Raw genomic sequence first — 27,437 nt, 5'->3', positions numbered from 1 at the left:
TCTGTCAAGGTCATCGTATATTTGCACAGTGTGCCCGTGATGGAGGCTGTAATTTTTGCTGATATTATCTTGGAACCCAGGAATATTGTCATATATTACAGTCCATTAATTAAGGCGGTCATTTCTCTATCCGTCCCTCTCCTCTCATCTCTCCCTCTGAAACCCTCCCCTCCCTTATCTCCCATTTCGCCCACTTATCACTTTATACTTTGTCTTATCCCCTTGTTAACTTCCTCATTGACCCCTCTTATTTGCCCTTTACTCTTTCTCTTACCCCTCTATTTTCCTCTCCTTCTCTCTATTCCCACTTTTATCATCCTTATCTCTTTATGCTTCTTCTCTTTATCTTTTTACTCGCACTGTTTCCTCTCTGACTGTATTCCCCCATTTGGTTTAATAAATGAGCAGCCTGGTATTAGCACTGACCTTCAGAGTTTGGCTCTCTGGGAAGGCTTAGGGTGATGTTAGCCATGTTATTAAACAATAAGATTAGGACTGCGAGGGAGGTTTCTGCAGGCTTATGTGTGATTATCATTATTATACAGTCTGGACAAAAGGGAGTCAGAAAACATATTTATTAGACACACGATTCATTAAAAAAGCAGATAAAAACAATCTCATATCCCCTTTCAAGGGCTACGATGCTGCCACTGATAGTGCACTTCATAATGTTGCCTTTTTTCTCCTCTAAAGAATCATATTTACATATCTGTTTCATTTTGGAACTGCGCAAGAATAATTATAGGTTTGAATATTCATTCATATCTAACTACTGAGGACGCCTTTGCTCTTATGTCTCTTCCAAAACCGACTGATTACAGTCCGCAGTGAGCTGAGGCAGCCGGTCTGGTTATCACTAACGTCACGATGGGTCAACAAAATGTAAATTAGATGTTAAGATTTGGTTCTTTGCTGATGCGACAGAAAATAATGGGAATGTAATGCTCATGATGGATTACCTATGTCAAGCAAGACTAAAGTCTCTGCAAGTTGTGTCTCGTAACATAGCGGAGGGGATGGAAACCAGCGGCCGCCTGGATGGGAATCAATATAAAAAACCCATGGTGTAATTTGGGAAAGGTTCCGTCGTAATACACAAGTACTGTACTCCATGCTGCATATGTATGTAGGACACATTGTACTTGGTTTTCTGTGTGGAAATTGGGTTTTAAAAATACCATTTCCTGTGGAAACACTGTAGTTTAACCCCTTTATTTTCTATTAATTTTTACTCTGAGCCACATATTTAGCAGCTCATTCATGCCATTTTTTCTCTTTACTTTCTTTTTCTAGTCCTCTGCAGCAGGAAACATCATGTTGGATCTGTGGTGGTCAAATGTCGGTGAAAATCATTTAAAACAAATTCTCTTTTTTAATAAGTATCTTCCTAAGTTTTTTCTTTTATTTCTAAATTTGCTCTTTAGAAAGTTCCCCTGGAAAAGTCTAAGTCAGATTGATGACCTGCTCTTAAACCACAGAATTGTTCACAACTGTGCTCTTAAAATGATGAATCCCATTGTTCTCGTAAGTTGAAAGTGTGTGCTTGTTGGCTCTAATTAGCACAGATAAATGCCCCGGCAATCCCCATAAAAGTGCACACACAGGAATTGAAGAAGAAGAAAAGTTGAGAGAATTAAGTCACGAATGAATGCCTAAACAAAAGTCTAAAGAGGGTGGAACACTGGACTCAAAAAAGGTTCAGAAGTCCTTAAGTGGAGGTACCTCTGCAGAAGGTGAAAGTCAAACAGTTGCCAATAGTCAGGACTAGTCAAGACAGCACACATTGGTGAATGTCAGACTATTAGTGAAAATTGCAAAGGCCCTGATCACATAGAAAGTGTTTTAGCAGCTGGAGGCGCCTTTTTGTGATTGTTTTTAATAAGAATAAAGCTTTTAACTTTTGTTTTTGCATTGTGACTCTCCTTGAATGTCTGCGCTCTAAGTGCCTGGCGTTTTTGCCAGAGCACTCTGAACTCCTCGAGTTGAAAAAACTTAAAATTAAAGCGGAAAAACGCTCCACCTTATCTCTTTTTTTGTTGTTGTCTTTTTTCCCATTGTCCAACGAGGAGAAGCTCCTGGACCAACTGGTGGTACTCCCCATGATCCACCCTCGTTTTTAGGGGCTCATGTACCCACACAGATCTCTGTTTCCCTGTGCACAACAAACTATTTGCTGACAGCCTCTCACCCTCAACCAGAGCTACAGCAAGAACCCTCTGCCTCAACATTTTAGGAACTAGATACTGATTACTGTGAAATAAATAAAATAAAATAAAATAGATAAACAGTAAATTGATTGCACGAGAATGTTAGGATAAGGAGCTGATGGGGTGGTTGCCTGGTTACAATAAAAGGGCCCAGCAAGCATCTTTTACCAGTGACTTTCAATTAAAAAAAAAGCAGTGTGGCGCGCCTCGTGTTTTGCAACCTGCAAAATGCTTTCTGTGTGATCAGGGCCTAAGTGGGTTTGAAGGAGAAATTTCTTCTTAAGAATGCTTGCTGAATGAGGCTTAATGTGATTTCTAGTTAAATTTAAAAACATGCAGAAACATAAGTGTGATTCTTTTAGAAAAAAACTCAAGCTGATTAAGACAGAAAAATAAACCAGTCGTAGCAAGCCAGGCTGAAACCTGTCCAGACCAACAGATGAAGCAGGATGCAGTCATGTCTCTCCCACCACTCGCTGTTTTTCTCCCTCCGCCGCAAAAACCTACAGATGTTTCTGATCAAAGCGGCGTTATCCAGCTGTCCCACTCCCTTTCTCTCCCTTTCCCTGTAGCTGACTCTCAGGAATCCTTCTCCCATTCCTCATTTCATGACCACTCTAATCCCGGCTTGTAAAATATTAACTGGCCTCCTCGCTCTCAACAATTCTTCCTCCCTCCTGTGCTGTCCCCCTTTTCCTCTAACTGCTCGCTCCTCATCATCTTTCCACTCCATCTCTCTTTTCTCTCCCACTCCTTCCTCTCCCTTTTACTCTCCCTCTTATCTCTCCTGCTTCCATGTTCCTCCCCGAACATAGACATCAAAAATGTGAAGTATCAATTAACCCCGTTGCCTGCAAATCTTTCTGTCTTCTCCATTGGCTTCCGCAAGCCAGATGATGAGGGCAATGATCACACACACACACACACACACACACACACACACAACTGTACGTCTACATGTGCGGTGGGGCCGAGATAAGATGGCAGGAAACAGGAAGTGGATTTATTTGAGCGTCAGTGCCCTGACTAATGCGCACACATGCACAGAAAACACACACACACACACACACACACACACACACATACAAACACTTACACAGCTGCAGCTGCCTCAGTGCTCACATGAAAGGAGAGGCAAATGCAGCGAGAGAGAGTGAATGTTAATCTCTCTGTGGGAAAGAGACAGGAGAGGATAAAGTGATAACTTAATTCCAAGATGTTTGCAGAGCCAGTGTATGTGTGAGAGCGTGTGTGTGTGTGTGTGTGTGTGTGTGTGTGTGTGTGTTTTCTGTGCGAGAGAGCGTCTGTGTGTGTGTGGGTGAAGAAGAAGTGTGTATGTTCGTGCATACCTCCATCCAAGTGTGTTTGTTTTTTGGCGCCTGTGTGGCCTCTGTCTGTGTGTGTGTGTGTGTGTGTGTGTGTGTGTGTGTATATATATTTATGTGTGTATACCACATGTGGACCTCAATCCACAGAGCATCTGTATCGGCGTATTAATATGTGCGCAAGTGGCAAAGTGTCAACAGCAGTTTATTGCGATGCTCATTATGTCATACAGCAGTTAATCTGATCTGTCTTATAAATCGCTGGGGGGGGATTTAGCATTTTTGCTGTGTCATACCTCATGGAAACAACTGAGGAACCTGTGTAACTAGCTTAACCCCGTGCTGACTGAGGCAAGAAAAGTCTGGTTGTAGAAGAAAAAGACCATCCAGCGACGCAGAATATGCACATATTTCAACCTCTAACTTTCAGTGCGCAGGAATGCAAATTACATGAACATTCATTACTAGTGCTGCATGTCTTGACTTCTGTCATTAATCTTGCAATACATTTTTTTTTTTAATAAATTGATTAATCATGTCGTCTATAATATATCAGAAGATAGTGAAAAGTTCCCGTTACACACTCAGAGCCTGGTCAGTAGTCCAAAGGTATTAAATTAATATCACGGCGATATAAAACAGAGAAAAGCTGCAAATATACAGCACTGTTTATAACATTTCATCTTTTATTTATTTATTTTATTTAATTTATTTATCAATTTTTGTTAAAAGATCTCACACCCACACAGGCGTTACATATTTTGGCCGATCACACCTCTACTCTGGACTGTGTGTGCCGTAGGGCAGCAACTGATGATTACTTTAATGACAGATTAATCTAGGGCTGTACCCAACTCAGAATTATGACAGTCAAATCAGATTCAACCGTTTTATACAAGTATGTGATGATTTGTTTTGTTCCAAACTAGCTTCTAACAAGCTAACAGCGCTAATGACAGATCAGAAATATGCAACAGGACTTTTTGCAGACACTAGATATCAAACAAAAGCCAGAGACTGGGTCATATTAATATCTGTGAACTGGAAATTCACAATTTCCAAGCAGAAATGAGAAGATAATGTTATCTTGGAGTTTCAAGCATCAAGTCCACAGCAGCTTGTACCAAAAAGTAGCAATCTCAGTCGACTGAGGGGTCTTTATTTATTTTTAAAGATATATTTTGGGGTCTTTCTGCCTGTGTTTGATAGGATAGATGACGCGAGAAAGGGGGAGAAAGTAGGGATGACATGCAGTAAAGAGCTGTGAGGCTGCTATGGCTAGGGTATAGCCTTTTGTACATAGGGTGCCTGATCTACCAGGCGAACTATGGCCCTAACTGAGAGGTCTCTGACTGACAAGTTGAATCTCCGACTTAAATTTATTATGAGATTTATAATTAAGCTATTAAAAATACAGTAAAAACAGAGATTTCCCAGAGGCTAAATATTATTTATAGGGATATAATACAGGCAAAAGCAGCTAATCCAGTTGAAATAAGTTATTAGTTATTTATTTATTATTTTTTAATTTGATATACAACCTTTCTTACAGCAGAGATTTTGATTTGAACCCGTCAACAGTGGGGCAACACCGCCCGTCCCGTTCTTACACATAACTCTCTCTTTGGTAGTGCTGTAGCTGACCGGCACACCTGTAACCGGCAGGTGGGTCTTCCAGCTCTGGTGTGTTAATTTGCGCTCGTCATGGTAACTGATTCGCAATCTTTATAATGTGGAAACCTCGGTGTTTGTTTTCAGTGTTTCACAGGATACGCCCACACAAATCGATCCTTCTCTCATAACCTATCAGACACTGATGCTCTGCCCGCCCCTCCCTGTGTCCTCGGCTGTCTGTTTATTTCATACAAATAAATACAAAGTGGTAATTTCTGTGTATGAATGCATGAATGGCTCAGACCTGTGCATCACTGGATTGGAAATGACCCGTTATAAGCTGGAGCTCGTGTGCTTGTATTGACAGCTATGATGCTCGTCTGAGTTGTATTGTCTCTGGGGTCATTTGGGGAAAGTATTGAAAGGTAGCGTAAGACGTAACTTATTACCCTACATAGAGAGTAATATTGTAAAGTAACATAATACTTTTAAATTAAGATAACTAGTGAATTGTAATAGATTAAATTTTGAGAGTAACTTGCCCAACACTGTAACCCTAATGCAGCCCTGTCATGCACAGATTCATGTCGTGCCCTGTGTCCCAAACCACTGTAAGGCTCCTTATGTCCATACACAAACAAACAGCATTGATTTATTTGACACTATCTGTATAAAAACACTTGCAGCTTCAGTACGATGTGTTTGTACCTTGTTTGCACAGCAAACAAACAACTTGTCTACTGATATTAACGTTGCAAACAGCACTGCAGGACCACTGTCACCTTTGCATTGTACTAACCTTTAATGTGGCTGCTCTCGTTACAAAACATTTTTCAGACTCAAGGCTGTCTGCGATAACAAGAAATCTGCTATGACTCAAAGACAGTACGAACAGAAGTAAAACTTCTTCATGCAGTGATTCTGATTTTCTCTCTGGCCTTTCCCTGGTCAACATTTTTAACTACATCGTTAAGCATAACCTTGTGACTTTCACCAGTCATCATATTATTCCAGCTTCGGCTTTGCTGTTCAAATGCAAGACAGAACCACTCTTGAGCAGCCAGTGAATATTATTTGGAGAGAAACAATGAATATGTATGGCTTAAGGCTGCATAATGATATGAAATAATTGTGGAAATGATCTTGATAGCTGAGTGTCTGTGCTCACGAGGCGATGAAAGGACAAGTGAAGGCCAAAGCTGGAGGAGAGGTGGTGGATCAGCGGCCCTGAGCAGCAGCCCAATCAGATGTGAATAACCCATGTGTGATCCCATAAATAATTTGTTTCCTCTGCTTACTGTACCTATGACTCAGTACAGCAATTCACTATTTATCTGTATGATAACCTTGCTCCCGCATTTCTGCATGCATTATCTGATTATTTCTCTCAGTTAAAATAATATTTCTCATCAAACCAACAATTTATGTTTTAAGAAGTTTGTGTCTGATCCCTGTGAAAACACAGATGAAAAGATAAGTATCTCTCTGCAGCAAATAAGATCGATATAGCCGCCGCTCTGCCAATCGCTCCTCAGCTGTGTACGTTTTATTTCTCAGTGTCAGAATAGGTGGCTCAGGTAGCATCAGCATGTGCAGCCACCGAACGAAAAAAAATTTGATCTTCTAAACCTAAACTGATAATTCTCCCGGGCTCTATCTCTGTGTGTCAGCCAATCCAATATTTTACTGTTGGACTTTCAAAAGGCACGGCTCCCCTTAGGCATACAAATGCCATTCACTGATAAATGCACTAGTGAGTTACAGCCCGGCTGGAAAGCGACACGGTCCGATATGCACATGCCAATGAATCCAGGAGGAGGGCTGCACCCACACACACACACACACACACACACACACACGGAGAAAACTACATTCAAACATACACACACAATCACAGGGAGACACACATGCAAGCGTGCACTGTCACAGACGCACGGACACGGGGAATATAACACTTTGAGATGGTAAATCAGGATGCCAGCGCTGAACTTCAATTTCATTTCACGCCGCCGTTGTGGAGTCGGATCGTAACTTACAGCTGGTTACTCACACAGACACTTTAAACACACATGCATGCATGCACAGACAAGTGAAGTCACAGATTCAGAATGATAGAGCCACTGTTCTACATGTGAGAGGCACATATTTTGTAAATGTGAAAGCATGCATGTACACACCAGCTGACATAGCTGCTTCTCTACAACCAAAATTCATCTGTTTTCTAATTTAGTCAACATATGTGTGTGTGTTTGTCTGTCGGGTTGTGTGGTTGCTACATATGTCTCTGCATACACCTGTCTAAGTCTGTGTTTTGTGTGTGCACTGATGCTGCCAGTGTCGAATTCCTGCTTTTTTCTTTTTTTGCTCTGCTGCTGCTGCAGCTCCGCACATTCAGAGGATAATTCAAACTGAACCCTCTGCAGGGAGTGCATGTGATTTAAAGATGTAACAACTTTGATATGTAGAGAGGTATTTGTTGGAAAATCTATTCCATAAGTTGACATCTGTAGACTCTAAAATTCTGTCTGTGATGAAACACTCAGCTCCTTTTTGGAAATCAGTGAAACAGTGATGACAGATAGATAACAAGTCCTCACACCTTATCAACTAAAATTGTTTTCTGATATAACAGCCCCTTTTAGCTGGACAATATCATTTGTCAGTGCCTTCCACAATAATCCAAACGGTTATTACTAAAACAGTCCATATGTCAGTTTTATGATCTGCTAGCTCTTGGGTTATCTTTTGTTTATTTGGCATTTTCAGGAGGCAAATTACACAACCACAGAAATGTCAAGGCTGGCTCAAAGTCTAACACCTTTTACACTGTGGTTCTTGAATCAAGATGGTGAATATGCGAAATCCAGTCACCAGAATAAATGTTAGCATTTAACATTTCTGCAAACCATAGATACGTAACATTTGTACATAATTATGAAGCAGATATGTTGAAACTTTAGGTTTCTCTACATTTCAAAAACGCTGTGGTTAACGTGTGGTTTAGGTCAGGCTTAAAAAACGCTTGGTTATGGTTAGGGAAAGATGTTTTTGATGGCAAAATTGCAGCTAGTATTGCTGCAAAACTGGCTAAAAACAACCATTTTTGGTTGCAAAATTTCTGCTAGAAATACTGCTCATGTCTCACTAAAAACACCCCATTTTGGTGGCAAAATTGCTGGTGGAAAGGCTGCCAAAATCCTGCTATAAACACCCAGTTTTAGTGGCACAGTTTCCGCTGGAAATGCCACCAATGTCTCACTAAAAAACACCTGGTTTCATTGTGCAATCAAAGCTGGAAATGCTGCCAGTATCTTGCTAAAAAACACCTACTTTAGGTGGCACAATCACTGCTGGAAAGGCTGCCACAGTCCAGCTAAAAACACCCAGTTTTCGTGGCACAATTGCAGCTGGAAATGCCACCAATGTCTCGCTAAAAAACACCTGGTTGCAAAATTACAGCTTGAAACGTCTCCGATGTTTCATTAAAAACACCCGATTTTGGTATCAAATTCCAGCTAGAAATGCTGCCAATGTCCCAGTAAAAATCGCCCATCTTTTTGTGGTAAAATCACTCCTGGAAATGTTGCTGATGTCTCACTAAAAAACAACTAGTTTAGGTTGCAAAATCACAGCTGGAAATTCCACCAATATCTTCCTAAAAAACACCCATTTTCAGTTGCAAAGTTCCAGCTGGAAATGCTGTGAATGTATCGCTATAAAACACCAGGTGTTGCTGGTACAATCGTAGCTGGGGAGGCTGCCAAAGTCTTGCCGAAAACACCCTGTTATGGTGGTTTTGGTGCCACTGGAAATGCAGGAAATCCGACAACTAGGTGTAGGTGACACTACTAACAAACCAACATTATAAATTCCTGTATCATCATCAATAACAGTCAAACATCAAAAAGTCACATGTTGTATGTCATCAGCTTGCCTTGATGCTGCATGCATTTTTTAAACATTTGTGTAGTTTTGCTCATGAACCCTAAGTCACAGTTGCTGTGTCAAAATTACTTAAAGCCTTTCTTTCACTTCAGTAAGCCTTAAGCTAACTTCGTCCTCCAAGTCAATGCCCTCACTTCATCAGCAGACATTTGATGATGCTGCAGTGGAAAGGTATAACAGTGTCGTGCCCGATGGCACTTGATGTTTGAACAAGTAATTCCAGCGGTGTTTAATCAGCTAATCAAACAGTGGGGCCACTTGTTCTCATAAATATCCTCTCTGACACTTTGCTAATGATAATTTGACCTTAATTGATCTTTCTCGTTGAATTATGGTTAATCAAAGTGCAAAGGATGAAGACGTGAATTTATGAGTGTCCTCCTGTTCACTAAAAGCAAACAACACAACACTGACTCCCACTTTGCCTCTCACTCTTTCCCATTACTTCTTCTTTTTCTCCTCCACCAGCTGCACATTTCTATTTGACTTCTTATCTAGAACTATTCTTATCTTAACCTTCACCAACCAGTATGTTGAACACACATGGACTTAGACTCCGACCCACCTACACTTCTTCTGCTGGGGTCATTTTTCAAGTGTACTGTAAACATGTATATTTATCGGGGCATTATGCAAGTGCGTGTGTGCTTGAACATGCTTTTATCACCCATGAGTTTGCCTGTGTGTACGCATTTGCGCATTGATGTGCACAATTGTAACGCCTGACTTTGTATGTGCAGCGGCACGTGTGTTATGTTGTGTGCTCATCGCTTATGTCAGTTTAGTAAACAGCCCACGGACCGATGCATGCAGTTCACGCCCGTGGGTTTGTGGTCATGTTCGTCTTTCCTGAAACAACCTCCGCACAGAGATGAGCACTTGTGATGTCCTGCAGGTCTTAACACCAGTGACCCCACAACATGACATTATGTTGGCTCTTTATGGTAATGTTATGCTCTGGGAAAACTCTGCAGGGCTGCATAAGAACGACAGCACCCTCACTGCCCTGCAGAATCCCAGTCTGCTGCAGAATCCTGTTCTGCAGGGCATGAATAAAACCATCAACTTCCCTGTAATAGCGAAAAACCAGTTGCATTTTCCAAGTAGCCCCTTGAGCCCCAGTGTTCCCTATTATTTTTCTGCACCTTAAAACAATTTCATTTATACCATGCTTTAGGTGAATACTCAACTGGCTGCAGGGTGTCCATTAATTCCTGATATAGGACACCTACTAAATAGTTTCAGTTAAAGTATCTGTCCACTGCTCTAAATTATTGTGGTGGCCACATACTGTCAGTGTGTATCTAAAATGAGTAACCATAGCAACAGGGGCATAGTCAAAGCCACTGTTTACAATTTATTTACACCACTGAGTGCAGTCTTTTAAAGCCCTATCCTCTGAACAGCACAGAAGGGTGAGTGCAACACACAACTGCAAATTCGTTCACTGCCCCTCTGAACTTACTTTTACTTTATAGCATGTAACTGATCATTCTTACTTCAGTACACATAGCCTATTTGTCCGTTCAAATCTTTATATTGATTTGGGGACAAAGTCATGGTTGGACAGCTCGGCCTGTCTTGTGTTTAGACACATTGTCTAATTATATTTAATGTTTGTTAATTGTACACAGTGGTATTGACTGTTAATCTTGCTGGCATAACATTAGCATGCGTGGCCTAGAAATATCTGCCATTGCCAAGTCATATCTAAGGTTCGTCCTGCTGAATGGAGTAATGAATGTTTTGATCGCATAAGAGCATAAGGGGATTGTAATGATTGCCCCAGGTAATAGTTGAACCCTGAGGTGTTACCACTGAGTTCTGGCTTGTGCAAAAGTTTGGATTTTGATAGCAAAATACACGAAAATATTAAGAAGTGTAAGTAACCATGGTAACACCAAGATAATGTCCTTCAAGGTGTCGATAATAAGGAGTTAATTGACTCCCCAGAGGCAACCATGTCGGCCTCCCCATCATCCAATGATTCCTGATAATGGACACCTCGTCGGGCATTATCCCTTACGTACAGAATCTAGCATGTTCCAACAATTTTGGAGAACATAAAAATATCCTCAACCGAAACATATACTCATCAACGTCTTAACTTATTTCTGTGGGTTTCAGACATGACATATTTGATAGTTTTCTAAACCTTGAAATCTGAAGACAGACTTGAATTCTTAAAGTTTTGTTTATATTAGCCAGTTTCTTTATTAAATTTTAGTGTCAAAATTCTTGCTAAAGTTTTGGCCAGTAGCTTGGAGAGTGTTTTACCAACAGTCACATCCGATGATCAAACTGGTTTTATGAAAAACTCTACTTCTACTTTAATACACGTCATTTATTTAATATCATGTACTCTCCCTCGGATGTTGTCTCTGAATGTGCTCTCTCTCAGGACGCAAAGAAAGCTTTTGCCTCAGTCCGTACCAACTCTCAACAGTAACAACCTTTTAGCCTTTACTAGAGAACTCATCAAGGGTGCCCATTACTTTTTGACTTGACATAGAGCCGCTAGCGACTGCATTGTGTAGCTGTAAAGAAATTTCAGGGATTTGGAGGAAGGGAGTTGAACACAAAGTGGCCTTATATGCAGACGATCTCTTACTCTTCTTATCAAGCCCCGATATTTCCCTATTACTACTCACTCACTTGAGCCAGTTCTCAGAATATAATCTAAACCTGAGGCAGCACTTAATGAAAGTTTACAAATCTCACTTTTAAGACTGTGAGAGACCAATTTACTTATCCTGGTATTAATGTCACAAGAAAACACAAGGGTCTTTTTAGAGAAAATGTTCTCACCCTGTTAAACAAGGTAAAACACTGCCTGACACAGTTGTCTCCTCTATCCACATCCCTAGTGGGACGAAATAACTCTATCAAGATGAATATTCTCCCCAGATTTTTTATATCTTTTTCAATCTATACCAATTTTTATACCTAAGTCATTCTTTGATTGATTAGACTCAGTTATATTGTCTTATATATAGAAGGGCAAGCATCCTTGATTGAATAAAGTCCATCTTCAAAAATCTAAAAGTAGGGGAAGCATGGCACTGCCAGACTTCTGCTTTTATTATTAGGTGGCTTATTTGTGGTGTCTGCTTTTTTGGTTCCACTTCTATATCCAAGCTGACTGTCTATCATTAGTGGAAATGGAGTTTGGTTTGGTGTATGTAAAGAGTAGTATGTAGTGTCCTTGATTTTGTTTGCTGTCATTGTATGTCTTCTGTTTTTAACTGTTATTGTATCGCACATAACTCACTTGGCCTCTTGTTTATCACAGCACAAAAAATCTGAAATAAGTTATCTGATGTGTCTTGCCTATAGGGGGGTTATGGATATAGACTGTTTGATCATGAGGGGCCCTGTCAGCTGGCATCAACATAAATAAGCAGAATAATGAGTAAGAACTGCAAAACTGAAGCTTTGTGAAGGACATAGATGATTATCATTCTCATTTGGTAGGGAAGAACAGTGTTCCAACGCTGCTTACAATGCCCTGTCTATTACCAAGAGATCAATAGCACTTGTGCTGAATGTCATTATGGTTATTAGGCCTGCTTGTCTGTATGGTGATGAGGCATGAGGACATTATGCAGGGTGGCATGAGAGCCCGTGCATACATGTGAGTGAGTACATGAGTGTACTCATAAGCGTGTCTGCTTGTGTTTCCGCTGTTGCTATAAGGCGTATTATGCATGTGTGGCATGTTTGGAGTGGAGAGTAGTTTCAAGGTGAGAAGGAGAGAAAGTGATGGAGAGTGGAGAGGGAAAGGTGAGTAGATAGATTCACAGAGGGAAAGCAAGATAATGGAAACGCAGACAGTGAGAATAAGTTACAGGACGATCAACAGAGGCAAAGATGAAGGTAACAGGAAGCGATTGCCACAGCTGAGACAGTGTTGTACCTGAATGTAGAGTAAAGCCCTGTTTCCACCCAACACTTTCGGTATGGTACCTTTGGAACCAAAAGTAACCCTTCAGACATGGTACCTAGACCCTAGTGTTTCCATCGCAAGCAGTACTCTTAAATGTGGGCGGGGTTGTTGTCACTCACTGCTCCTTCCACGATCACTGTATTTCCTCATTAGCGGTGACACAGATGGAAGTCTGCCCCTCGTTTATCGTCCACAGAACGAGGCTGCATGCTGACATTTTCAGAACAAAATAGAACAGGCTGCAGTGAGAGTCTCTCTCCATAAGATATTTAAAAGTAGCAGGTTTGTGCATTTAGTCCTTCTCAGGCAAGCTCAGGAGTTACGTGTTGCTGAAGCCCACGCTCCACGACACTTTTTTTTTCTCCAAGTGAGGATTAGAATATATGCATTTCATATAATCCGGTCAAACTTAATACACATAAACGCTTGAAGATCCACTCGTTACTAAAAGTGTATGTCATATAAAAACTAAAGTGATGGTCAAAGTTGTCACAGTGACATTTAAGATGTGTTGATGGATTCACGTTGTCAACTCGTGCATTCAGTGACAGTTATTGGTCTGTTAGTTATTTTTTTCTCTACAGCTGCTGTGAGACGCAGCAAAACATCCTTTCATTTTATAGTTGCAGTCTATTAAAACTCGATATGAACAGTGGTTACATGAGCCTCAAAACCAGACACAACTCAGCCCTGAGCAGAGTGACCGTCCTCTACTGACCAATCAGACTGCAGTGTTCACAGCTCCACCTTTTAGTACCAGATCTGTGTGCTAGGTACCCCAACAGAGGGGGGACCAAACAGGGGGACGGTAAAGAACGGTTCCATTGGTACCATCCACAACTTTCACAGTGAAAACAGAAAAAAGTGTACCAAACTGAACTGAACCGTGCCGTACTGCTCGGTGGAAACGTGGCTTAACACATGATGCGTGTACCTGAACCTTATCGGAAACACTGATCTTATCACATGTTGGTATTTGGTTCAGTAATTTCATCTCACCACATCCAAAGCAGAGCTTCTGATTAAAAGGATAAAGTTGGATGTAATATATACTTTTGTTATTGTCAACAACAAATCCCATGAAAACACCAAAACCAACAAGAATTCCTCCTTTGCCTGTGCAGCCAAAGCCTGATAAAGCTTATTCCCCTGTGCCAAGGAGCTCCATTGTTGACCAAAAAAACTATTAAAAACACATCAGTGAGCCACATCGTATCAATCCACATCTGAAAATAGTCCCCAAACAAATGCACTGTTTATTCCTCTTTGTTTTATGTTTGGTGAATAACTACAGAGCCCAGCTGCTTTGGAAATTAAACTAAATGATCTGCTCTCAAAGATTAATATTTTCAGTAGAAACAAATGGGCTTTGGCTGAGGGCCACATGCAGGGTAGGGCGGGCAGACAGTACTGAGGAATGAACTAATGTATTGTTGGTTTTGGACTTTTTTTGTTGAATTTGTTTACAATAACAAACTGTTAGGATAAAGTGAGTGTTGAAACATGCTGATGAATGAGATTACTCGACGGGGAGGGTTCAAGGTCCTACATCAGGACACCATGGGGTGTATTATCATGTTTATGGTATGGCTGCAAAGAAATAAGTTTTACCCATTGTTAGCTCCAAATTAGAACCGATTTTGCTAAGCAACAAGAAAGAAGAGGTATCTTTTTGCTTGGTTTTTGAGACACATCTGTTTTCATATCTCAGTTGAGGGTGAAAAAGTTTCGGTGTTGTCTGGACACAAGAATTTTAATGATTTACATTTTCATGAAGCTTGATAGCTGCGGAGCTCATAGCTCATAACAATGTCAAAATAGTTATGCAACAGAACACTCCTTAAATGCCTGGTAAAAATGTTGACGATAAAGGAGAAGGAGAAGAAGAAGCCGAAAGAGGCACAAAGGTTGAAGAAAAAGAGACTGAGCTAAATGAGAGAAACAGGGTGAGAAAGACACAAACAGGAGAACTTAAAAGTTCAAAGCAGGATATGGTTAGAGGCAGATGGCAGGGAGGGGAGAACGGAGACGGAGTAGAGGACGAGAGATAAAGATAGAGACCGACTGCCAGAGTGAGAGGAGGAGGAGAGGGTGAACTTTGAGAACGACAGGAGAAAGACAACGCGAAGTTAAAGGGGAGAGGACAGAAATGAAATGCGGGGAGAGGTAGAAGGAGCAAAGGCTAGGTGGAAGAATGGATATTGGAAAGGACAGAGGCAGAGAAAGAGTGATGCAACCCGAGAAGATAAGAAGGATGGGATGTGGCAGCGCCGGGGGGGGGGGTCAAAGGAGGAGGTCAAAGAATCAGCGCTGCGTTGAGACTGTCAAGGACATTCGAGGGAAGAAGCTGCAGAAGGTCAATTCAGCATAATATTCCGAGGGGCGTTGTGCTTATAAATACTTCCTTCTGATGACATCAGTGAGAAGAGGATTATCATTTCACTCTCCTACAACAGCTCAATGCCACCTAAAGGCAGTCAACAATATTTAAGGCAGGGACCTTTTCTAAGTTATTAAAGTTTTTAATAACAGGGTCTCTCACTTTGATAAGACTGCAGATTTAATAACGTACAAGAACACACCCTGTAGAATTATGATTTCCTCAGAAACTCCACATGAATGTTCGCTGACTTACAATAGCAAGCATAATGCGGGAAAGTATCTCTCCTCTTCTCTCCACTTGTCACATAAAGCACAAGGGCAGCCGCTTCATCATCAAAGCCAACATCAAAGTCAAACTTTATGGTTTTTTGCTAAGATGCAAATAACTTTTTATGTAAATAAAGTCACACATCCGTTCAAAGTGACTTGACGGAGGAGGAGATCAAAGGAATATTGGCGTTTCTTGCCACTGACATGCATATGCGCGCATATTATTTGGACTCGGGGAACACGGGGAGGGCCAGCGAGGAGATAACTGGGATGGACAGACAGGATAAAAAGATGACATGAATGAAAGACGGAGAACAGAGAGGAGAGGCTGGGGAGGGGGTGGATGTGAACGACAGATAGGGGGGAAGACAGAGAGAACAAACAGTGTCAGGGTAATGTTAATGGGGACAGGGATCTTGTCCTATGAAATATAGATGTTTCTGTTATGGGACATGAAATATACATGAAACACTACGTTTGACATCTGTACCAGCTGCGTTCAGAGGCCTGTCTGAGGAGATGGAGAGAAGAAGGAAGCGAGTGAAAAACAGCAAAATTAGAGGCATTGTAACAAGGAAGAAAGGAGGGAGGGGACAGACAGACAAAGGGAGAGACAGGGAGAGAGACATCAGAGCAAGACAAGAATCTTGACAGCCTTTCATCCCGGGCCAGTGGGGGCACTTTTTTTCATTCTTTTCTTCATAGACGAGGGTTTTTCCTCAGATGGGGATCGATATTTTATTGTTTCTTGTTGTGCTGTTGATCCTCAGCGTTTAGTGTTAATCTGAGGTCTCCACTTTGTGTGGTCATGACAGGACCCATGGGAGTTATAAACAGAGCAGGCCAACTAACCTCATCAGGCTCACATGTATCCTTTAGCCCACGGGGTCACGGTCCCTACAACTTTTCTGACCCCATCGACAAAGGCGGTGGTGGTGTCAGTAGGGAGGTCATTCACAGACGGATGAAAGCTACACGAGTAACACAAGTCAGAAAAGATGGATCTGTCTTTTTTTTTCACTTTTGCAAAAATCTTGCAGTTATTTAAAGTAAGAGCAGCATTTACCTCCAGTTCCTCTTCTCTAGATCTCAGGTGACACCAAATCTGGCCACTGTGTAGAACAGAATTTGACTGTTATTCTCTCAGTATTAAAGATTGGAAGAAATAAGATCAGAACTTTTTATGAACTGTACAGAAATTGTAAGATATATCTCCTTTCTCCTTCCTCTAGAGGCTAAGTACAAACTAATCTCCAGGAAAATGTTTGTGCTGTATGTTTCTGCAAACTGCACATACCCTACATTTGTACGTTATTTGGTAGTGGATATGCTAAAACTAATGTTTCTCAACAACTCTGTGGTCACGGTGTGGTTGGATTTAGGCACAAGAATCACTTGGTTATGGTCAGGGGAGCACCCACAATTGGCGGCACAAAGGCTGCTGTAAAGGTTGCAATTTATTTAGCGAATGCAAATTTCTCAAGCCAAGCAGGAGCCTCTTGATCTATATTGTGGAGGGAGACTAGACCTGCTTTTAGTCTTTGGAGAGGGCAGGCTTCAATAATATGCTCCATGGTTTGCTCCTCTCCACAAGCACACATTGGGCTCAAGGTGCTCCCCCATCTGTGAAGGCTGGCCAGGCAGGGACCTCGACCAGTCCTAAATCTGTTCAAGGTGGACCACTGTCTCCTTGGGAGGTTGGTGCCAGAGACTGGTTGAGTCGGGTCTGACACTAGATGTTGGCTGAACCTAACCAATGTTGTCTGCAGCTTGGCCAGTGTCTCGTCTAGGCGACCAGTCATCCACCATCCTCCCCATCTTACGATGACAATAGTCAGCTCATATATTATGTCACTTTTGAAACGTGCACATGATGTGTATGAAACATGCAAGTAATAAATTCTACCTTTGCTTTGGTCTGTGTCTCCTGCCATTACAAGCCAGTCCTGGAGCAAGAAAATTAATATTTTACATTTTCTTCATGAAGCTTAATAGCTTCAGAGCTCATAGTCACTGTTTTAAAAATGCAGCAATATGTCTGTGAGAAAAACACCTTGGTCCAGTGGCTCAAATACTGCGATGTGTCGGCAAAAAACAATCAGATACCCACAGTTGATTGAAAAATATTGAATTCAGCTATGAGCATAATAATATTAATCCCATTTATCTACATTGATTTTAATATATCAGTTGAAAAAGTTATCAAATAATAAATTCTACCTTTGCTCCTGTCTTCATCTTGTTGCTAGGATCTAGTATGACAGGCAGGATAAGCAGCATCGTCCCCACACACAATATTTTGCTTGTTGAATGTGCTGATTTTTATTTTATTACAAAGGCTTGTTCCCAGTCTGCACAAAGGGCAGTGATTTAACTGCGCAGATATATCACTTGTCACAGGCTATTGATATCACTAACACTTCATCTCTGCCTCTGTCTCCCTCCAGTTGCTAGGAACCAGTATGAGCGAATGGGCAGTGATGTCACCATGCAGTGCGGCTCCCTGGACAACGATGCATCAGTGTCATGGAAGGTGAACGGGACAGACGTGAAGGCCCAGCACCGTCTGGAGGGTCCCAGACTGATACTGACCGAAGTCGACCTGGGCCACAATGGACTCTACAGCTGCTTCCAGAACCCTCACGGGGAGAGGCGCGACACCATCTACCTCCACATCGGCAGTAAGTGGCCAGACAATTGCCCGCCGAATATCATTTCAAATTGATGAATCTTTAATCATCCCAAAGGGGGAAGTGGGTCATTGCAGCAGTAAAGAGTGAAAGGGAAGAGCAGAACAGAAATGAGATAAAAAATATGTGGTGCAATTGACCGTGATGCAATTACAACGCCAAAAGAAACACATGAATTAATAATGAGAAGTTTTATGAATTTCAGCTGGCATGCATGTGCAAAGCAAAGACGAAAACAATGCACAAAAAATAGAACTTGACTTGCAGCTGCAATTAACTGTTGTGACTTCAAGCTCCACGGACATGTATTGATTGTGTTATGGCTCTGTAATGGCTGCCCTGCTGGGCGTACACTCATGGTCAGAGCAACAGGCTGCTGGCCACTGACTTGTGAGTGCTTCTAGAATATTGTTGTACCAATCAAGTAGGTGCTAACTGGGTAAATCTGGTAGCAGTTGTTGAGCTTGCTGTCTGAAGAGGTAGGGGACATATGATTGGCTGAAAGGTGAGAAGGTGGTGACGACACACCTGTCGGACATCATGGAAAAAAGCGTGAATTATGAATGAATCAGAAAATTAAAATGAGACTTCTTGAAATAAAAATGACCAGAAAAGTTCCATAAAACTGATGTAATAACATTTTATGATAATACAATGAGTTTCAATAATTTTCCTAAATCATCTCACTTTTATTTCGCTTTCCAAAATTTATTCATCTGATTTTTTCCTTCATATTTATTTATATATATTTAAAAGTGACATTTTTGTGCCATGAGCATATTTTTGTTGCTTGCACAGTCACACCCTTTAGCTAAATGACAAATTTTAATAGTAAGTTATAACATCTGAAGGGCTGAATATAAAACTTGAATTGTGATGAGTCTTGATAAGCCCCTACAGTAGGAGACGCCGCCAGCTGTCAAGCTCTAATGATTAGTTGTTAAAATGACATTTGGTCATTTTGCAGTTATGGCTGTGCATTTTAATAATCATACAAAAGCCCAATGAGTGTCAATTTAAGGGCACGTCACATTTGCCTGCGAGTTGGCAACGGCCCCCTTTGAGATCCATTATTCGGATAGTGAAGGTTTTATACACTGAGCCTGTGCATAGTAATGGTGTTGAGATAGGATAGACTTGTAAATGACAAGGAGTCTTGAGGACAATTGGAATAAAAACACCTTTGTTAAATATGGTATTTAGCTAAATGTCTTTATGCGTGTGAGGATTAACTTTTTAAACCGCACGCTTTTAACAAAATGAACAAAAGGTGCAGAGGGAGTGTAATCCTTTTGGTCATTATTTAAAGGTTTCCACACTGATATTATTGATTTAACACCTGATTCTGCATGGCTATCTGAACAATAGGTGAACATCAGTTAATAGAGTGGTTCTCAAACTTTTTTGTGTCCAGGATTCCTAAATTGACAAGATTTAACTTAAGGACCTTCATTTTGGAAAAAAAAAATAGGTTGTTAAATATGATCAAGACCAGAATTCTGTAGCTGTCAGCTACAGTTAGGGAGATAGTGAAACCTATTATCAGAATAGTCACTCTTATGACAAAGGGCATGAGTTCTTTCAACATTTGGGAGGGACATACACTAAGTGGAGGGTCTGGGTGTCCTCCCCCAAGGAAGTTTGGGCATCAATTTATGGTGGAAACCTCTTTCATGTGCCTACATGGAGGCCTAAGGCAGAGAGAGCACACCTCCCTGCCCTTCCATGCGCCTACATGGAAAGCCTAAGGCAGGGAGAGCAGCATTAATAAGTCAGACACAGCATAAAAAGGAGGAGCTGGGGTGGAGGCAGGTTGCTAGGCAGCTTGCACAGGAAGCAGCAACAGTAGGCAGGCCAGAGCAGTTTAAATAGGGCACCCTGAATGAGATATGCCAATTGGTTGCATAGAAAGGAATCATGTGATGTATCAGGTGACTCCCTTCCATCAATCAGCTGATCCATCAGTTGATTGGGCTGCTTGAGATCAGTTGATGTAGCTGGGATGTGTGATGAGTTTAACGTCGTGTCCTGCCTGAACTAACGCTATACTCAATTTTTTACCACATTAATGTTTTTGGGGTACAAAATATAGGCCTATGCTTATGACTTGAGCAATTAAACAGTGAAAATAAACTATTCCCGTTTTTCTTGTTATCCCTGGAACTCCCTAAAGTCTCCTTGAGGGTCCTCAGGCTCCTGGTTGAGAACCACTGCACATTACAACATGTACTGTATTAAAAGGATTCCACTGTATTTCCTCAAGTAAACAGTATGGCTTTATCTAATGTGAAACCAGCATGAGAGTGTTTTCAATTTTATTTATTTTACATCCACTAATACCTTAGATTTATTGTGACAACTCCTTCCTCTAATCTGTGCCTGAACCACCTCCTCTCTGCGTCGGTTTGGCTGTTTGAATACATCTGTCACTACACTAATGCTCTGTCATTGATGGCTGCCTGTTTATTCTTAAATGACAGGTCTGAGAAAAACATTCGCTTGTCAACAGTGAATTCATGTTCTTTTTTTGTGGCAGAGGAGAAAAAAAAGGGATGCACTTCTGCATTATCTCTGCCGGCCAGAATTTCCTCACATATAAGTGTTTACTTTCTATTCCGCTTTATTTGTGTGTGTTGGTAGCATAAGGAAGAGGTAACATTTTAAATTAAATTTCCTCAGGAGTCATGCTGCTGCAGCTGCTAGCTGGCTAGCAGGTGAAATTAGATCCATCTTTGGCATCAGTCATGGCAGGCCACTTCAAAACGGTGCCAAAAGTGACACGTTTTGATATACTGCAGTAGAGGACCCTTAATTCATCACTCCCATGGCATTGAAAAATATGAGCCCTTACCAGATTTCTTATTTCTGACACTATTGTACTATAAAATCCACCTCGGGTCTAAATCAGAGTAAGGTAGATTGAAAGAAAGGTAGACTGAGGTAGAGTCAAAATGTTGCCTCGGTGAACGACTTTGATCCCATTTAAGTCGAGTCAATGTGGGAAAACAAAGCAGTGTGGGGACAAAGTGAAAAGGTGGCAGCTAAACAGGAAACCACACCTGTTTGATCCTATCTTACTTGTCAACAGAAGCAATTTTAAAGCCAAGCACACCACCCATCGAGACTCGGTTCCAAGCTGAGGCAACATTCCCATGCAAATACTTGATGAATGAGACTATATGTGAGTGTGACAGTTTGGCTAATCATATCGGCTATGATGAATTACTGGATGCTGAAATAATACTGAATTAATGGGAGTTTTATGTTATGGTAGATTATGTCAGCGGGGTGAATGATGCAATCCATAAACAGAGCAGATTGAGTGTGAGAAAGAACGATGAAGACATGTATGTAGCCCATGTCTTTGTGCAAGCCACTGCATGTGTGTGCATGTACGTATTTTCGCCAGTGGTAATTTCCTGTATCATAATGGCACTTTGGTGGTCTCCAGCAGCGTGTGTGTGAGGCAGAGCGAGATAGTTGCACCATGTAAGTATTCATCAGGGGTCAATTACAAGTTTGCAAGAACAACACCTTAGCGGTCGAGCCTGGCAGTGAGTGTAATTGTCTTGATATCAGTTGGTGATTTTATGACATGTCCGAGGCACACACCGGGGGGCAACATTGACTTTAATTCTACATTCAAACTACAGAAACTCAGATCCTCATCTCACGCTTTTCCTTTTCGTCTCGCAGTTTTGTTTTCTTTTAAATCTGTCATCACCACCCCACTGTTTCCCGCTATTCCTGTGCTTTTGTTCCTTGTTTTCTCTCCGTCTTTCTCTCTATTTTTATCTGCTTTTTCATTATGTTAACTGTCACCTAAAACTTTAAAGGGTTGCGCAGACACAGTGATAACGACACCATGACAGGCTACACTTGTCGTCATTACCATCATGATGATAGTTTGATTTTATGCAGTGTTTATTACTTACACCGGGGGCTTGTTATGTTTTACACAGATAGAAGTGTTATCAGGAGAACGGCGCAGAGCCATCTGTCTATGCCTTTTTACATTTTTCTCCTTCACCCCTTTGTCTCTCTTCACCTCAAATTTCGTGATTATTTCTCATCTTTCTTGCTCTTTGTCTGTTGCCTCTTAATATCTGCAGCGTTTTAGTCTTTTTTCATCCTTTCCTAAATCCGTTCTTTCCGTCTCACCCTCTCAGTCCTCTCATACATCCTCTCCCCCCCTCCACCTCTCTCTGCCTCTGTCTTTTGGCTTCTAGTTTGTGGCGGCATCTGTTAGCTGGGTGTTTACACTGGTTTGCATTAAGAACAGAGGACGTCATACCATGACCCCGAGCCCGTCTGTGTGTATGTGCGCTCGCTCCACCTTCACACCACTTTTATGGAGCTTTTGTGATCTTTCTCCAGGAGTGTGTCAACATTATGTCAGCACGGTGAGACGGCAGTTGTGTGCGTGTTGACTCGTGTTTTTATGTGAAAATCCAGTGCCGCTGTGATGTCTGTTTCTCTTTGCATTATTTCAACACAGGGTGTTTATATTCTGTCTGTCACTTTGGATACATACAAAGCTACAGAAACGTACAGAAAGTACAGAAATATGCAAAAACATCAAACTGTGTGTGTGTGTGTGTGTGTGTACGCTGATGGATAGAGGCGAGTACTTGTGTGTGTGTGCGTTTGTGTGCTAAGCTGATACACACATGGCAGGATGTTATTGCCCTATGGTGTTTAAAAACAAAGATGCCTATCTCATCTGTAAGCAAACACTCAGAGACACACACATTAACGCAGACACACACAAGCACACGCCAGCACCACAGTGCTCGCTGACATCTTTAGACGCTATCTTCCAAAAGAGAAGTTGTGTACAATGATAGAGAGATAGAAAGTGACAGACTGATAAAGAAAAATGAAATAGCGTGGACAGTGAAAGTTCATTATGATTTAATAAGTAAGAGGTCATAAAACTGGAAAGCTCTTTGGTGAAATACAACATCCTTTTCCTTTGCTGTCACAACAGGGGAGTTATTGCTTTCCTGCCCTTTTCTGGCTTTGTCCATTCTTCTATCTATTGCTGTCCTGAATGGCCGTCAGCTAGGCAATTTATAGCACCACAACATGGGCTGCACCCGGCCAGTTATTCAGCCTCCCAGCTAACACAACATCAACTGCAGAGGGTCATATATCCAGCCGGTCACCCCGGTGACCTGTCACACGGTCAGCCTGCAAGACACGTAGGCTGCCAGGAAACAGTCAGTTAGCAGACCTGAAGTTATTGCACCCGTAAAAGTTTGTTACAAGGCAAGAGTTAGGGCATCATTGGCAATTTATGGATGGATGGACTGGCGGGTGGATGGAAATAGAGTGATAGATGGACAGATGGATGGGTAGATAGGTAGATAAACATTTATATTAAAAGATAGGTATGTAGGTAGGAAGGCAGGTAGGTAGGTACAATAGGCAGGTAGATAGGTGGTTAGGTGGATATAGGGAGATAGGTAGGTAGATAGGTAGGTCCATATAACGGTAAATGAATAGGCAGATAGGTAGATAAATAGGTAGGTAGGTAGGTGGTTAGCTGAATATAGACAGATAGATAGATAGATAGGTAGATAGGTAGGTAGATAGGTAGATAAATAGGTAGATTGGTAATTAGCTGGATATAGGGGTAGATAAGTAGGTCCATATATTGTAAATAGATAGGCAGATAGGAAGATAAATAGGTAGCTTGGTAGGTAGGGAGATAAACAGGTAGATTAAAAGATGGATAGGTAGGTAGATAGGTGGTTGGGTGGATATAGGGAGATAGGTAGATAAGTGGGTTCATATATTGGTAAATAGATAGATAGATAGATAGATAGATAGATAGATAGATAGATAGATAGATATTTTGGTAAATAGGCAGATAAATCGGTAGCTAGGTAGATAAATAGATAGATAGGTCATTAGCTGGATATAGGGGTAGATAGGTAGGTCCATATATTGTAAACAGATAGGCAGATAGGTAGATAAATAGGTAGGTAGGTAGGTAGGTAGGTAGGTAGATAGGCAGGTGTATACAGGGAGATAGGTACATAGATAGATAGGCAGATAGGTAGATAAATAGGTTGCTAGGTAGCAAGGGAGGTAGGTGGATAGGTAGGTAGGTGGACTAATATAGATAGATGGACTTGAGCTGTGATCACAATGGCAACCCAAACAAATCAGGCCATGCATATCTAAAAGCTCTGTCCCTGTTCACTCCCCATCTTAAGAGCCCATTAGCCAGTCACTCAGCCTGCCAGCTGACACTAGGCAAGAACAAATACTCTTTTTTCCCCCAAAAAATCTTGATGGATAATTCACAGAACAAAAAGGGCACTCCAGACGAAGTACTCCCATCATGGTAATGACAAGATTGTCAGCATCTGTAATGAAGAAAAACATTTATATTGTGAGCAAGAATGGCGTCTGCTTAGTAATGAATTTATACCATAAATCATCACACAAGAAAAGACGGGGTTCTTCCTCTAGGTTTGGCATTGACTCATTCTCGTAAACAAATCCAGTCTGAGCCGCTCTCAGATCACAGCGGTGCCATTATGTAAACTCTGGTGCGGTGTGGACTTTTTTCTTCTTAGCGCTACAGACGATTACAGAAGTCTTAGCCGCCAGTGTTGTGGCCGTGGGTTGGATTACGAGGCCAAGTCCATTTGGCTTTTGTTAAGGTGTGTTTGTACGCATGTGGTTAGCTCTGGAAACCCATAGGAAAGGGGAAAGCTCACAGAAGGTCACAAATGCAACAAGATCTACTCTTTGTCTTTCCTGAAACCTTCTTCAGTCTTTCAGTTTCTGTCTTGCTCTTTCATACTAGCAAATAAGAGAGCCTGCGAGTCTAGTACTCATGGTATCAGTCCCTTCAGTATCTCGGGGTGTTTAGGGTGATTGGATTTTTAACACAGAGCATTAAAAACTGTCAAGTACCAAAGCAATAATCAAAAGTCTGGTTTGACTTGTAATTTTGTTAAAGTTATCCTTGAGCAGATAGCGCCGGTTTTAGAGTATTTTATCTCAGCAAAGTTCTTGTATTGCAGTGACGAATGTTCACTTTCTGGAGCCTTGCCCTATATTTAATTAGAACTAGTCCTTTACCCTTATCTAATATCTACCTAATCCAAGGAAAAAATATTAAGCAAAATTAAAGCGGGCACACTGAGTTTGCAGTTAGACAACCCTTTCCTTCCCAGTTGGTTAAATTAAGTGTTTACCTCAAACCTAGCCAATGAAACATCACAAACACATGCACATACACACAGACACACTGATTGGCTGCCTTCAGCCTCACTGAGGATAAGCTGAAGAAGGAGTGAGTTCTCTTGTTAGATTGATGTGCATCTCTTACCCTCAGGCAACTTATTTACACACACACACACACACACACACACACACACACACACACCAATTGGTATCTATTTCCTTTCCGTGGGCAGCTTGTTTTTGTGTGTATCCCCACACACACACCACACTCACTCACTCACTCACTCAGGGGGCCCGTGCTACATCACTGGGTAATGGAATTGTCTTGTCTCCTCGCAGACAGATCGCTATGGAGGAGGGTGAACACGTCGAGCTCCATCTCCTCTGGGACTTCCTGTTTAAACCAGGAAGTATTTGCCCCCCACATGTAAGGGCACAGCCAGAGCTACTCAGCTTCCATTTTAATTACTCGCTATGCTTGTCCCACTACTCGGCCAATCATGATAAATAGAAAACACCTGCATAGAGGATTTACACAGCCTTAGAATTTAATTCAACAGTTTGTCAACCTCAGCCGGTCTCTGGGGTCTTATTGCTGTCAGCAGGGGAAGCAGCCCACTCTGCTGAAATGTTGTGAAATGAGTGTTTTGAAGTCTTAAACTCGAATGCAGGTTCAGAAGGTAAGACCTGGAGGATTGAAAAATACAGGTTATAGCTTCAATCTCAAATAACCATGAAAGTAAATCTTGATGAAAGCCAGGTGGAACCACGTTTCTAGTTTTTGGTGCTGATCGTGCCACTTTAATCCAATGGAAAGAGAGGTCTGTCAAAACATTGATGTGCAGGGTAAAAAATAATTGTGTTTTAGGGTTTTGCCCAAGTTTGCAGCACTTCCAAGTGTCCTTGAGCAAGACCAGGACTTTCTGCCGCTTCAGAGGAATAGTACTGCAGCAGACCTTTGACTCCTAAAGAGAAAGTAGGACTTTCCTGCAGGAATCAATAAAGCATAACCTGAACTGTTTGTCAGGAAGACTGGATGAGAATTTTAATGCCAAGCGTAACTTGAGCCACAGTGCAACTTGGTTGTCCAGTTTTGTGCTCAGTAACAACTTGATAAATAAGATAAAAAACATATATATTTTTTTAATAAATAGGAAAACTGATAAACCTGAGAAGGTTCTAGCTGCAGTGGACTGATTTTCAATTGGATCTCCGGAGCCATTTTGGCAGGAACATTTCACTCAAAGAACCAGATTCGTCAATAGTATTCAAAAATCCAAATCTGATATTCATAAAATCCTTGTATCCTGCATTCAAAAATTCAGATCTACTCCAGCTTCCTCCCACAGTCCAAAGACATGCAGGTTAATTGGTGACTCTAAATTGCCCATAGGTGTGAATGTGAGTGTGAGTGGTTGTCCGTCTCTATGTGTCAGCCCTGTGATAGTCTGGTGTACCTCCGCCCCCACCCTGCCTCTCACCCAGTGTCAGCTGGGATAGGCTCCAGCCCCCCGTGACCCCTAACAGGATAAGCGTTAGACCCACTTATACAGTGGCATCGATGTGTGTATTAGACAGTGTATTAGATATAGGATCATTAGGCTACTGTATTTATAAATGATAAGTGCAATACAGCACTGCACAATATTCAAATAAACACAAGAAGTTTGTGCTCTAAAAATAAATAAATAAATAAATAAAAAAAAAAAAAAAAAAAGGGATCAGCACTCAGTGAATAACCTCCTAAGCCCTACGACAAGCTATTATGGCAAGGCTTAACTATACAGACCAGTGAGCAGTGATAACTAACATGTCTTTGGGGTCATCGGGTGGGAACCTCCTTTCACCGGTG

General features: G+C 41.4%; 1 protein-coding gene across 3 annotated transcripts in view; it reads left to right on the top strand.

Annotated features, from left to right (window-relative positions):
• The window catches only part of cntfr (ciliary neurotrophic factor receptor), a 348,331-nt gene that overhangs the window by 173,322 nt on the left and 147,572 nt on the right, over positions 1 to 27,437 (top strand). For all 3 annotated transcript variants that reach the window (XM_049603655.1, XM_049603654.1, XM_049603653.1), the window contains one exon: positions 18,137 to 18,370. In XM_049603655.1, coding sequence (XP_049459612.1) covers positions 18,137 to 18,370 — 234 coding nt within the window. The remainder of the gene's footprint in view (positions 1 to 18,136; positions 18,371 to 27,437) is intronic.

The sequence above is a fragment of the Epinephelus fuscoguttatus genome, linkage group LG18 (assembly GCF_011397635.1).
Source record: "Epinephelus fuscoguttatus linkage group LG18, E.fuscoguttatus.final_Chr_v1".
NCBI lineage: Eukaryota > Metazoa > Chordata > Actinopteri > Perciformes > Serranidae > Epinephelus > Epinephelus fuscoguttatus.
The sequence above is the reverse complement of the archived record's forward strand: the minus strand, read 5'-3'. Positions and strand labels throughout refer to the sequence as shown.